Source organism: Neolamprologus brichardi, chromosome 6, assembly GCF_056152115.1.
Source record: "Neolamprologus brichardi isolate AB-2024 chromosome 6, ASM5615211v1, whole genome shotgun sequence".
NCBI lineage: Eukaryota > Metazoa > Chordata > Actinopteri > Cichliformes > Cichlidae > Neolamprologus > Neolamprologus brichardi.
The window spans coordinates 6,349,138-6,364,141 of NC_142109.1; the positions used below are offsets into that span (position 1 = coordinate 6,349,138).

At 39.3% G+C, this 15,004-nt stretch overlaps 1 protein-coding gene across 1 annotated transcript; it reads right to left on the bottom strand.

Moving 5' to 3' along the window:
- Nucleotides 1-10,502: 10,502 nt before the first annotated feature.
- rps19bp1 (ribosomal protein S19 binding protein 1) lies at nt 10,503-14,626 on the bottom strand. The gene is made up of 4 exons (XM_087841552.1): nt 14,429-14,626; nt 12,978-13,151; nt 12,623-12,720; nt 10,503-11,388 (listed from the first exon to the last, which is right to left on the bottom strand). Exons 1-4 carry the CDS (start codon nt 14,481-14,483, stop codon nt 11,239-11,241), a joined length of 477 nt encoding a protein of 158 aa, XP_087697678.1. The 5' UTR covers nt 14,484-14,626; the 3' UTR covers nt 10,503-11,238.
- Nucleotides 14,627-15,004: the final 378 nt, after the last annotated feature.

A 15,004-nucleotide genomic window follows, 5' to 3' on the forward strand; every position in this document is an offset into this window, starting at 1 on the left:
TTTAATCCTTTAAATGCCACTTAAATCACATAATCCTAAGGTTTTATAAATGGAGAAATGCACTTCTGTTTTTTTTCCAAATAGTACATGCAACCTGATTTATACTTGACCATCACTTCAGCTCAGTGTATATCAGTAATTAATAGTATCAATGATTTTAATGCATCATTACTTTTTGTGCAGTGTGTGGAGTTCTTCTTCGAAGTTTAGGAGACAAGTCTCTATTTCTTGCTGACTAAAGCACACCATGGGGTTAATGCTTGTATCCTTTTAATGAGCATTGCATCAACTATTATACATTGCAATTCATGTTAAAAAGAGACTTTATCAAAAATCAATTTCAATCGTATCCCAACAACCTTGTCCAGGTCATCTACGCTGCCTTTGCACCTATTGTAGCACAGGATTGCTGCAGGCTTCATATTTTCCCCATCACTGCCTGTGCTTTCTCCCCTCAACTGGGCACGTAGGACTCCGCCATGGTCATTTTGGTGAAGGCAAAGACGGATGACAGAGTCTTCCCCTGTTGTAGCGGAACAAATCTATCGTAACTCTGGTTTGTTTCTTGTGATTGTGCCAACCAGAGCCAATTTTTTTTTCTCCGTCTTCCTTCTGAGGAGTTACTCTGCCAAGGTGAATTACGTAAAGTTGTCCCATGTGACAGCGTGTCCTTGGAGCCCTTCTGTCAGTTGGAGCACAACTGACCGGGTGGGGAGTGTGATTTTTTTCCCCTCCTTTTCCCCCCGTGTAAATTTGCACCTTCCAGGCATTGGAGGTTGCCGCATCACGGGTGACCCAGATTTTAATGCCATATTTTGCGGGCTTGTTGAGCATATACCGTCGAAATCAACAGCAGCCTTTGAATGCAACAAGCTGTTTGTCGACACGCACATCAACCCCTGGACTGAACAACAGGGGAAAACAAGCAACCCATTTTTCCCACAGGATATGAAATGCAGCAAGCTTATCATCCCTGAAGCGTCCCGGGCAGGTGAGCCTGTCATCAAAGTGGATGTTAGCACTGATCTGAGAATAGCGGTAGTGGGGCATTGTAGCACGAAATATTGCCCATCTGGTCTTGTCATCCCACAAATCACGTGTTGCTTCATGCCTTGAGTGGTAGACTCCAGCTAGAATCAAAATTCCAATGTAGGCTTTCATCTCAACTTCCTATACATCCCTCCAATCCTCACACCTTTGCCTCCCATGCACGAGCCTTGTCATTCTCCATTGGATACGAGTTCTGTTTGGATCCCAATGGCTTTTTTTCCCAAAATCACCTGGTTTCTACTGGCTTGTGTGTAATTCTGAAATTTAATAGTACATTGGTTAATTTATTATATATTATTTTCAATTTGCTCTGCAACTCCTGCTGCACGTATCATCTTCAAAATACCTGGTTCTTGGATTGTGTAATTTGTCATGGACTTTACTGAGCTAAGTAGGCAGGACAAGTACCATGACATCCTGGACCCTCACAGTCCAGTAATGCTGCATGAACACTTTCCAGGAAATGGGTCTTTGGTGGGGTTTCCCCAACATCTTTCTGTAAATGAATATTCAGTAATGTGTGAATATTCAGTAATATTGTTAACAATTTTTAACAATATTTCTTACTTTCATGCAGAGTTATGTGTGGTGTTATTTAAATTTCTCATTAAGGTTTTGGTAGTTTAGATACACATGACAGTATGATTTCAAAATTCTATTATTAAAAACGAACAGATTGCATTTTATTCAGTTAATTTATCTTTTTTATGTAACCTGCACCCAGTTTCTGTGAGACAATGAGACATTCATTTGGAATGACAAAGTAATATTACTAACTTACTTTCCCGTCTTTAGCAATCACTTTTCATCAACATCCAGAGTCCCCTTTTTTGCATGAGGAGTTTCAAGTTGTAGTGCTTTGTTACGTTCCTGCCACTACAAGGCCTGCAAAAACATTACTGCTACACTATGGACAACCCCATCCATGTCATGTCTTTCATTGAAGAACAACATTTAAGGAGCCCAAACACATGCATTCCAAGCCTGCAGTTTTCTGAAATGCAGGGAAAAGTACATGGAACTACTGTTAGTAGTACTTTTAAACCAGAAATATTAAATTGTCATACAGTTATTGATATAAATGTACACACATTATATACACATATATACACAAAGATCCTTAGCATTTTTCATGATGTGGCTCAAACATCAATGAAGACCAGGAAGGTTGAACGTCTATGATGGATGCCGACCAATGATTATTGAAAAGTACTTCTGCAGCAGATCCTCCAGACTTGTTTTGCAGAACGTAATTGAAATTGTTTGGAGGAGTACCAATGATCCATCACACAAACATTACACGCCTTTTGTAGACCTTTTTTGAAGTATTTCTTGGGAAGAGAAAGTGGTTTCATTTAGGTTACAAATTAATTTCTTTAAGAATATTTACAGGGTCAAACTACATCAACTGAAATACGTTACCTGTTTCTTTGAAGGTAACGAGTTCATATTCTCCTTGAGCATGGTGGCTCTGGAGCATCAGCAACCTCATCATCATTCTAACAAATCAAATGAACTAATACAAACTAATTAAAACATGCTGTTGATGGACATTTCTATATCTTGGTAAACAAACTGACTTTTACAACCATATTTTTCAGACCATAAAGCGCACCGGGTGCACTGTCAATAAATGGGTCTGTTTTCATGCATAAGGCGCTCTGGATTATAAGGCACATTAAGCAAAACAAAACAGTCAGATAAGTCAAATTTTGCTCAACTCATTCTTCTTGCTTCCTCCACTTCCGTACCATTGATTTATTAATGTTGAATTTTCTCAGAGCTGCCCTATTCCCATGTTGTTGCAGTATATTAATGACTTACCTCGTATTGTGGATGGATTTTCTCAGTTGTTCTCCTGACTGAAGTTTGGTCCGTTTACAGCATCCTGCCATGCGATTACATTTGTCCCTAACCATCGGGAACCCTCACATTAACCTTTATCGAGTAGAAAAAAGTTAGCGTTCATCCTCCAGTTTCACTCTGTTTATGCTATGCTACCATAGCTGTGTTGCTAGCGATCACGTAGCACATCATTACATACCAGCTAGTCCAACTTCAGTAAACCTACAAATGTCACTGCTGTTTAGTTTTGTCTTCATTTATGTTGGAAGTGATAGCAGAGCCGTAGGTTTTAATTTTTTCAGAAATCTCTCAGTCAGAACATGCTATATCATATTTAGGTGGAAACTAGCAAGCTAACTTCCTTCTAACGTCTCACTCCATTAAATTTAATAAATTCTGTTTTCATGGATGCCTGGATTTAAACTTAATTGATACACCTGGAAAAACACAACATCTTATTAAAGATGACTGAATTTAGAGGGTTTTTAACTCTCATTGATGCCGCAGTGTTCATTTGACTTTGGGACCTGAAGGGGACTGAGTTTTAGACCCAGATTATTCTGTGAGGCTCCTGACTACGGTAGTTAGATTATAAGGCGCACTGTTCATTTTTGAGAAAATTAAAGGATTTTAAGTGCGCCTTATAGTCCCAAAAATGCTGTGTTTTTTTGTTTATTAAGTCAAAATTTAAATACTCACCACCAAAGATATCAAGTCCTACAGAAAATGCTCCAAAACCTCGAATAATAAATGTACATTCTAGGTTGCCTATTTTGGCCCTGGACGTCATTACAAAAGGAAATAGTAAGACTACGTGGGTACATAAGGATTACAAGACATTGGTAAATGTTTACTAGCAAATACTATAGCAGATAACTTTTTTTTTTAATCCAACCATCTTCTTCTACTTATTATTGAATTATTGAAGAGTCCAAATTGCTCATGTCTTTGGACTGTGGGAGGAAGCCGGAGTACTTTGAGAGAATCCACACAAACACAGGCAGGCCCCAGCCAGAGGTTGGGTTCAAACCCAGAACCTTGCTGTGATGCAACAGCAACTAACCACCATGCAAACATGCTGCCTACTTGGACTGTCTATACAACTATAATTCAGGGATGTAGATGTGTTAACGCATGTCACCTGTTATCATGGTCCTCCTGCTGACCTGCAGTTTCTCATTGTTTGTTTTGTGCTCCTCTTCAGTCTCTTCGATCTTTTTGTGTGCACGCACACACATCTGTGTCCGCACCTTCATGCAAACATGGGCCTGGAGAGTTTTCTGCTCTGAAGCCAGCCACACCTGATGATAATCACCTGCATCTGCTTCTGATGAGCTCATCAGATGAGCTTCTGCTTGTGGTGAGCTCCGAATTTCCCGGAGGAACCCACCCGAGGGATTAATAAAGCTTTATTTAATCTATCGACACCTAATTAAGAGACTGGCTGAGCTTCAGTCACCGCTGGATTATTGTGTGACAATAGCCAGTGAACCCCAGCTTGTGCAGCTGTGGAACGTTCTCGTGCCTTGGCAAGTAAGGAAAACTAACAGCTGTGTTTTGTTCATGCTCAGCAAACCGTGGGAGAGTATGTGGAAGGAGCCAAGTGTGTTGTTGTAAATATGGCTGTGGAGAAAAGATTTTAGAAAAGGATTCATTATCCCGGGAGCTGGAAAGTCACTGCTAAGAATATCACGTTTATAGGAACTGTTTTGCACTGCGTTGCTTTTCACTGTTAATGAATTCACCGGCTTCGTTCTGGAAGTCCTGAATTTGGGTCCTGTTTTTTCAACAGACTTGGCACTGGGTGAGAAATGTGGCACACTGTGGGTAAGTAAAAAACAGTGTTGGGGAGGTTACTTTTAAATTGTATTACACTACAGATTACATGGCAAAATCTAGTTTGTAACATATTCAATTAAGTTACTCAATGTAACCTATTCTGAATACTTTGGATTACTTGATATATTGGCATGCTTCTTACAACTACATGAATGTACTATTGCTGCGTGATTTTACCATTAGTAAACGCTACTTGCCACCGAGCTAACATTGTTAGCTGGTGTTAGCTGAGGTTAGTTCAGACTGCTTTCAGAACTGCACATGATTAGTTGCAGCAGGATGTTAATGCTATCCATCAAGTCTAACAGCCTGCAGTCTATGAACTAACCTCAGCTACGCCAGCTAATAATGTTAGCTCGGTGGCGAGTAGCCTTCAGTGATAGTAATAAATTACACAGCAATAGTACATCTAAGATACTAAAGTGGCACATAACCCAGGTAGCTACCACAACTGAAACAAGGTAGTTGCAGTAGGCTAACTACAGGTTGTTGTTGTTGTTGTTGTTGTTTTTTTTTAAGAACTTACTTCCAGATGGTTCTTTAGGTTGGAGGTTGAGCCTTTTGACGCTGAGAGCAACTTGGTTGCTGACGAACAGAGTTTGCATTGCATGGTCAGATTTCGCCCATCCCTTTCTTCTTTAAATATGAAGTGGTGTCAGAATTTCCAATTAAGAAATGCATTCCTGCCCATGCACTGCTGGCTCTGTTGCGCTGGCTCCAGTTCCATTTTGTAACTGACGCCACCAACATAAACAGGATGCTTACATTAGAGCCTTTTATTGCGTGTTTTGTTTGGGTTTCTGGCAATGCATGGAATTACCAAAATTAGAGAGGGGATAGCCTAACATATGAAAGAGGAAAGGATCGCCATGTAATTCGTTTATTTCAGCAAAGTAACTGTCTTCTAATTATCACCTTTTTAAACGGTAGTGGAATGCAGTTACTCATTTTGAATTTAAATGTATTCCGTTACTCCCCAACGCTGGTAACAAGTACAGTCACAAAAATTCAGACAACCATTCAAACTCAAATTGACACTGAAGACTAATTCATTTCTGTGTGGAGAAATGTGCCCCTGTACCTGTGTGGGTTCTCTTCAGGTACTATGGATTCCTCTAAAACTTCAAAGACATGCATGTTCTGTTAATTTGTGATTCTAAATTTCCCATTGGTATTAATGTGAGCATGAATGGTTGTTTCTATTAGTTATCCCTGCAATGAACTGGCTACCTGCCTAGGGTGGACTGTCACAGTTGGGGCAGGCTTGAGCACCCACTTTATCCTAAATTGGAGAAGCAGTTTATATTAAAAAAAAAGTATTTAAAAAGTAAGTAAAGTAATTTTAAAAGTATCCTCATTTTGTAAAACATGAATTAATAAATGTCTTTAATATTGAAATGATAACAATACTGGTAATTCTATTACACATTCAGGTGTTACTCAGAAAGGAACCTCGTCTCAAAGCGTCGTCTCTGCAGCAGGAACATCAGACATGTGTAAGGTTTTTTTTTTGTTTTTGTTTTATTAACACATGTATTAGGCACTCCCAAATCTCAGCGGACTTTTCCCCAAAGCCATGCACCTTGTGAACATTGTAAGTCTTAATACTGGCCCCTGGTTCAGTATTCATGTCAATGACCTTTAATAAAACAGCAGGGATTTTGACATTCTGTGTCTCTTATATAAAAGACAACAATAATAATACTCTGTGCTTGTAAGCTTAAGAGACTTCAAAACTGAAAGTATTTAGAAAAATTGAGTATTGTGCTGGACCTGAATATTATAAAGACTAACAAAGATGTCTTTGTTTAAAACCAGTACTTTCCAAGTACTGCAAAAGTGCAGATCCTGAAATTTTAAGGTGATTAAAAATAAGTACAAAGACACCCAAATCTTGAAAAAGTCTGTAATCATGAGAATAAGGATGTAATATGTATAATACATAACAATAGCACAAGTTCATATTTATGCTTTTAACTTTCATACACTGAACCAAACAATGATGGGGCATTGCAAATATCCCTAATCTTTTTAAGAGCTCACTAATACAGCCCTTTTGACCGTTTATTTGCTGATAACATGGCACCAAATTTTTACATTTTAAATTAAGCTTTTAACTTGCTCTTATCGCTACCATACTGAAAATGCATAAGTGCTAATTCATTGTTTGGAATATAGTACACTTTTCTTTCTTTCTTTTAAATGAAGCTTATGCGCATGTTGTTGTAATTGCTCATCTGCCAGCTTTCCTGGGTGTTAGGCTGCTGCTTTCTGTTCTCTACATCACCACTGCATTCCCACACTGCCAGTTTCAATACTGACTTCATTATTCTAGTCTAATCATCTTCTTGCCTGCTTCCTTTGGGAAAGTCAGTCTGCACTTTGTATATTAAAACTGCTGTTATCCTCTTTCAGACTCATTCATGCAACCCATCTCCACCTCATACACAAATTCCTTTCAAGCCTCAGTCTTCATCTTCACCACCACCAGTACCTAGACTCTGGGAGGAGGGGGTTTCTCTGGAGCAGTGAACTCAGAGAAATTAATTTCTCTGTTTCAGTAAATCATGTCCAGTTCTTCAAAATGATCTCTCTGTATTGAAATATTATACTAGATTATGTCTATATTGAATGACCAATGAACCATATATACCAGCTGTTAAAGGGAGCTGTCCTGACTGGACTTTATAACGATAACGCAGTGCTTTGAAAGTGCTATTAAATCCAATGGCAAATTCAAGCCTGGTAATACTTATTTAGTGATGGAAACTTTTATATGACCTCATGTACCCATCTGCCTGAATCACTTCACTGAGATGATATTAATAACAAGCTGAACAGTGTTACTTATTAAGCTTTTTTTAGTAACTATTCAACATACTTAAGCTTTTCAATTCACATTTAATTTTGAACTAAAAATACTGATCTTTCATTCCATCATGTCATTATGTCACATTTGAAAGGGCAATGTGAGAAACTAGTATCATGTGAAAACGGTGACAAAAATATGTTTTACAGAAGTGATCCCACGATGGATGTATAACAGTAGTAGAATAACACAAGCTGCTGTGTGACCTATAATAACAGTGATCATTGTAGCAATAACCCACTAAACTACACAGAGGAGAGACCAAAACACAAGGGGAACCTAACAGACAAGAAACTAAACAGGAAATACAAGGAACTCAGAGCATAGAATAAATTCAGGACTACCTAATGAATCTTAAATCATCATCATTATAATACATAACAATCACCAAAACACAAGAAAGTCAAAATGCTGGGTCAAATGATCCAGATCCATGACAGCTGCCCTGCCAAACAAAAGAGACTTTGAATTGTGGTTCTGTCAGGAAGCTCCTCTTTGGTGCTTTCTGTGACCTGTGACCACGAGAAACATTAGGAGGTGGTTAGAGTAGGCCTTAGCGGGTCTACAGGGCTGTTTTGACTGACCGGGAGACACTCTGTGAGCCTCACACCAAGGACATCAATGGGCTTACTGAGAGTATCACTGACTACATAACCTGCTGCACCGACTCCATTGTTCCAGCTCTCTCTTCACATTGCATTGTTGCCTCTAGTGAATGTCCTGACACCCTTCTCCCACCTATCACTTTCACTCATGACCAAGTTCAGAGGCAAATGAGGAGACTCCAATCAGGCAAGTCTGCTGGACCAGACAGGGTGAGTCCCCACGTCCTCAAGGTCTGTGCCCCCCAGCTTTGTGGAGTCAGAAACTGTTCATGTTGAGTCTGAGTCTGCAGAGGGTCCTAGTGCTGATGAAGACATCATGCCTCGTCCCTGTACCAAAGGCGCCACGTCCCAGTGGCCCCCAGGATTCCAGGCCTCTGGCACTGACCTCCCACATCATGAAGACCCTGGAAAAATCATCCTGGACCAGCTCCGACCCGTAGTCAGACCACATCAGGATCACCTGGATGCATCAGCAGGGGTGATGAGATAGAGTACTGGGCTGTGGTTGACTCCTTCGTCACGTGGTGCAAGCAGAATCCTCTGCAGCTCAACCAACAAATTGATTGTGGACTTTAGGAAGACCAGGAAGCCCTTGACCCCTGTTTCAATCCAGGGGGTCGATGTGGACATTGTGGAGGACTATAAATACCTTGGAGTACACATGGACAATTAACTGGACTGGGTTACAAACACCACTGCACTTTACAGGAAAGGCCAGAGTCGTCCCTATTTTCTGAGGTCCTTCAACATCTGTCAGACAATGCTCAGGATGTTCTGTGAGTCTTTTGTGGTCAGTGCTATCCTCTATGTTGTTGCATGCTAGGGCACCATGTCAACATTCTTGATATTTATTTATAATCACCCCCGTCAATCCTTGATATTTATTATTGAGTGATTTGTATATATTGTGCTATTTCTTAAATGTCTTAAATCTGTAACATATAGTATTGTTAAATAGTCTAGTCTGGTTCTGTTACTGTTATTTATACTGGAGCAACTGTAACCCACATAATCTTCTTAGGGATTAATAAAGTATGCTGATTCTGATTTCTGATATGGACCATAGAGACATCTCTGCAAACTGATGTAACAATGGTTGACGTCAAGTTTTGGACTCAAATAATGAGTCCAAAACTTGGACTGGAATTCTACCAAACTGGAATAATGGTAGAATAATGGACCGAGATACTGAACTGTATTTGAAAATATACTGTGACGTCTTACAATCGCCAGTTAAACCATAAATAAATTTGGTGTGTAAAATATTTAAAGTTTGTTTGCGAAAATACAGATTCTGTGGAGGACTGTATATCTGGGACCAGCACAGAAGCACAGATGTACTTTTTAGAGATGTTTTAAAAGAAGTGCACCCAGGGTTCAGTTCCTTTAGCCATCAGTATTGTTAACTTTAGCTAGTAAACTAGTTTGCTAACATAGCTGATAAGACTAGTGTCAATCTCACTTTGGCCGTACAAATGATAGGTCCTGCATTATATTGATATTATACTTTATATACATTGAACTATAAAATAACATTTTCTTAAGATGGAAACTATATCAGAGCATTAAACAGGCTGATGTTATTTGGGGTTAGAGGGTCTAAAAGGCTAAAGATGATACAGATGATAAATGACTTCCTTATGAAATATTATGTAATCCTGCAGATTAATTTACTCCAAAATATTGTTTTTGTCAACAAATGTGTAGCATTCATAGCATTATGTCCCATATTAATATAAGGTTAAAACACAATGTTAGAAAAATGTTAATGATATAAATATGATGAAATTTAGGGTTCTAAAGTCGCTTATGCACACTAGCCAAACAGCCACTGCGAAAAATCACATCAACAACGTACCAGTACTTTAGTGTGCCGTCATGTCCATGTCTGGGTTGTTCACGTTGTACCCTAAACATTTCTTCGACTCAAGTTTGACTCCTTTTTTCTGAGAAAAGAGGATGTGGTGCTCTGATTTGCCTTGATGACATGAGTAATTAAAAAAACATGAAAAATGGTGAAAACCCTTTTGGTCTATGTTGACACTCTTTCCCTTAAACAAAAAAAGCCCATCTCGAAGGGGAAACAGTTAAGAGCTCACTAAATGAAACAGCTTTTTATGGTTAATCTTTAAAAAAATGTAAAGAGTGAAAATGTCTGTGCTCTTCCCCTCCAAACCTTATTTTGCTTTTATTAGGTTAAAAGGTGAACTAATATTAATCTGAACTGAACAAGAATAAACCCATGACAGGAGTCATTATTTCATTACTTTAATAAAGCAACAAGTTTGAGGACGACCATATCAAAACACGTGTTTATAGGAGGAATGATGAAAATGATGGAAGCTATTAATTCAAGGTGGTTGCAATAGAAATCCCAAACCTTTGTGTTGACTGTAATATTATTTAATAACTGATTAATTAGCAACTCTAATATCTTTAGATCTATCGAGTGTTTCATGCAGTTTTATTCCCAGAATAACAGCTTTTATTGAAAAAATAATTCAATAATCTTAAAAAAAAAGTCTAAGAAGATATCAAAGAAGAAGGGATGAGAAACAGAAATGTATTGTATAAATCATCCATAAACCCATAATTTCAGGAATTTGCTCTCTCACACCGCCCTGTAATGGCTCTTGCTAAGCTTTTCTGGTTATTAAGCCATGAATATGGTGTTTTTCTTGGCTGTGAATTAAAGGTGAGCTTCTTTACGTTTGTAGTTCACAAACAATGAAACAAAGGACTCTCGAGCTATGACTGACACAAGTCATATCTCAGTCATTTCCTCTCTCTTTGCAAATGATTTTTCATACTTTGTCTATGAACTTCAACCTGTGGTTGGTTCAAAATGTACATATATTACTCACACAGACACCCTTGAAAGAAAAAAAAAAAAGAAGGAAAAAAAAAACCCAAACCAGACAGACACTACATGAACATGAATGAGAACAAAATCTGGTCCAGAAATCCACTTCGATCCTCCAAACGCAGCCCTGGAGCTTCTGCTGTGGGCGCAGTGTCTTTGTGTCTGTTTTATTTCTTTTCCTCCACAGTCCTGCCAAAGTATTCCTTCTGAAACTGCTGGAACTCCTCCTCTGTGAACAAAGACTTTGCCTCTTTGGTCTTCTTCACAGGCCTGTCCGGGTGATTTCTTGACTGCCTCCCTTTATTGTGGTTCACGATCTGAGTCAGACAGAAATCAAATCAGCACGTTAGGGCCAAATCAGCACATTAGGGCCACCTGTAGACAACAAAAGCAGTTCATCAGTAGCCAGTGATGGCTATGAATAGGGATGCACCGATACCGATACTGGTATTGGGGCCGATACTGTAAAATGTGTGTGTACTCATACTCGTAAAAGTTAACCGATACCATGAACCGATACTAACTTATTTCATTAATCAGAGAGTGGCTTGTCATTTCTGTTGTCGTTTTTTAGATTGGCCACTAGGGGGACATCCCGCACTAAACAGGCACAGGGTTAGGCGAGTGAGACTGGCGGCAGTCCACGGGCAGTTTAAATAACAGAGGCTCTGACTCATTTTATCGCTCTGGATGACCTGCCACGCCAGCCAAGAGGTAAAGACAAGCAGTGTGTGCGCAATGTCAGGCCTTGGTTTAACGGCACAGTGGACTGATGATCCACGGGCAGATGAGGAGTTTGTTCGTCAATGCCAAATACTTTCGTTATTTTGTTTGTTTGTTTACAATATGGACACTCTGCAATAATTTAAAAGTTTATTTTATTCTCAAACCTAATTTGTATTTATTTTATTCCAAACAGAAGTGTTTATTTATTATTCTGAAAGCTCGAGACAGTGCCAATAGTTCAGTGATATTTTTTTAAATTACAATGTGGAGACTCTGCAATAATTTAACAGAAGTGCTTATTTTTCACTTGAAATTTTTTTGTGGTCATTTTTATTAAGATTTTATTTTTTATCGGCAGAGAATAAAATAAAACCTGTCTTCCAATTCATTGCATTTGTGTGTGTGTGTGTGTGTGTGTGTGGTAGAAGTATCGGTTTTTGTACTCTGTATCGGCAAGTACTCAGATCCAAGTATCGGTTTGTAAAAATTGGTATCGTTGCATCCCTAGCTATGAATCCATTTGGGTTATCAATAATGCAAAAACTAAATAAATAAAATCCTGGGATTTGGATCATTACTGTACAGGATGTTTATTGTTTGCCGACATTAAAATTGATACCATTGCTGAATCTGTGAGCAGGCTGAGAGGTACCACCGGATGCCACCAGTATTTTTGTGTCTGTGAGCAAGCTGCTTTTTTTATGTAAATATGACTCTTCTTTTTAAATCCTGCTTAACATTTTGGACTCCAGTGTTCCAAGAATAGATAAAAGTCACAGACAATGACAGTACTTGTAAAATGTGAGGGACTGATGACCTGGTTACCTTCATTGTGTCAGAATCTGTTGCTTTACAGCCAGTTGCCATAAAGTATTTGAGGTTCTCACTCAAATGGCTCTTCCCCTGCTTCTTCCTGAACTCCTCTGCAATTCAAACCAAAGAACAAGAAATTTAGAACAACATCAACTAGACTGTAAAAGAGTAACAGAACAATTATTCAGGTTTAAGTTCTTTTTCAGTGAAAGGCTGTACATTTTACAACTGAGTTTAAGACCAATGCTGCCACCTACTGGTCCTTACATAAAAAACGCAAAAGCCTCTGTACCCATTGTTTTTACTTTTTCACAGATGTCTTTTATTCTAAGCATGAAGAAGACTGAAATACAGCAAGCAGACTGACCCACTGCAGACTTGATCCTCTTGTCTTTAACAGTGGCTTTGCTCTTGCCAGGCCCGAGACGGCCTTGCAGTCTTTTGACCTGCTTGGTAACTCCCTGCCGCTTGGTGCTCACCAGCTCCATCACTGTGGCTGAGCTGGGGGTCTGCTGCTGCTTCTTCTTCACTTTAGTGACATCTGGCAGGAAACACAGGGCAAAAAGACACGCACAAAACCCAAAGTAAGCTGCAGACAAGGAAACATGTTCTTTTAAGAGTGTGAATCGATCTTATTGTCATTCAAAAGCTATACACTAATCATAGCATATCTGAATGGAATTGCGCTGCACTGGCTCACAACATTAATAAAAATTGTAGTAACAAACAGAGCTATAAACAAATTTATGTAAAATGCATAAAAATATACTGTATAAAACACAGCAGCATTGTTAAATTACCAGTGTATTACACTTATAGATAGCAATGGAGTATTGCAGCAGCAGGGAGATCAGTCCAAGTGTGGTCCACTCTGTGTGTGTGTGTGTGTGTGTGTGTGTGTGTGTGTGTGTGTGTGTGTGTAGATGGGAGGGGTAAAAAATTAGAATTTAGAAGCCTGATGGCTATTAGAAAGAAACTGTTGGAGGAATCTGGCTCTTCTGCTCCAACTATACTCTCTTCATCTGAGACAGGAAGTGCAGACATTGCTGTGCTCCCATTACAAGAGAACTACAAAGCTAGAAACTTAGTGCTGCTGTCCACCTCCTCCACAATGTTATTGATGAGAAGCTGTGTATGTAAGACAGTGCTGTTTGTGGTACATCGGTCCCCATTAATTGTCTCCACTTGCCGCATGCTTTCATGCTGGGAGATGATTTGTGTTGAATGCGGAACTGAAATGCGCATTGTGAGTCCTAAAGGTGATAATCATTAAGACATGGCACTGTGGACTGTTTTTAGGAACTAGTATGATGGTAAAATTCTTGAAGAATGATGGTACAACTGCATGGTTCAGTGAGGTATTGAAGAGGTCTGTGAGGACATGACCCAGCTGGTCAGCACATTCCTTGAGCACCAGTCCTGAGGCGCTGCTTGGGTACGTCAGTTCTTCTCAGGGTCCTCCTGACATCAGCTGTGCTGAGACCAAGTACCCGCTCACCCGGATGAGGAATTGCTTTCCTCACAGGAATGTTATGTAGGTTGAGGTTAAGCATAGTACCGTTATTCAAATACGTCTTCTTCGGGCTCTACGTTGCTATGGTTTAATAACGACAACGTGAAAACCTCCGAAATAATATTCAAGTAATCAATTTTAGACCTAAAAGCAACATTGTAAACCCCCTCTATTACAGCCTAACTATAACAATGTATAAAAAACAGAGATCAGTCACAAGTTATCGTCAGAATTATAATAGCGAGAGCGCTAATATCCAATACTGTTAGCCAACTGGCATAGCAAGCTCAAGAGGCTAAACTGACCTTTAATGTCATTGCTCAGCAGCTCCAGTCCTCTCCTGATCAACGAAGCCGACATCCTGATTCAAGCTACAAACGTTTTCTTCTACTTTCCACAAACTACAGCCACAGAAATGTGCTTTTATAACCGGGTAACAACATGTGGTTCCATAAACATCCGGCAAGCTCGCGTGCGTCGGTTAAAAGCAGTCGGCTTGACGATGTAAAAATGAACAAAGTTCCTACCTGGATGACCTGTTGTGCTATTTCAACTACTTTAGTTTTAATTTTTTATTCTTATTATTCTTATTCTTCTTATTATTAGTAGCAGTAGTCAGTGCGCCCCAGGGCAGCTGTGGCTACAACGTAGCTTGCCATCACCAGTGTGTGAATGTGTGGATGACTGAATGTAGTGTAAAGCGCTTTGGGGTCCTTAGGGACTAAGTAAAGCGCTATACAAATACAGGCCATTTTAGTAGTAGTAGTATCAAAACAGAACAAGCGCACTATGGAAACTGTGGGACAAGGAGAAAATGTAGTAAAATGATAAGTCATGCTTTTTTAATTGTAGGTCGAAGCAGTCTCCAGATTAGGTGAAGA

What these genes read in the sequence shown, in the direction of transcription:
- rps19bp1 (XM_087841552.1), bottom strand. Translation starts at nt 14,483, where the DNA reads ATGTCGGCTTCGTTGATCAGGAGAGGACTGGAGCTGCTGAGCAATGAC. An exon ending in GCTGAGCAATGACATTAAAG is followed by an intron (nt 13,152 to 14,428) that starts GTCAGTTTAGCC and finishes GTTTCCTGCCAG; the next exon opens with ATGTCACTAAAGTGAAGAAG. An exon ending in CAGATTCTGACACAATGAAG is followed by an intron (nt 11,389 to 12,622) that starts GTAACCAGGTCA and finishes TGTCTGACTCAG; the next exon opens with ATCGTGAACCACAATAAAGG.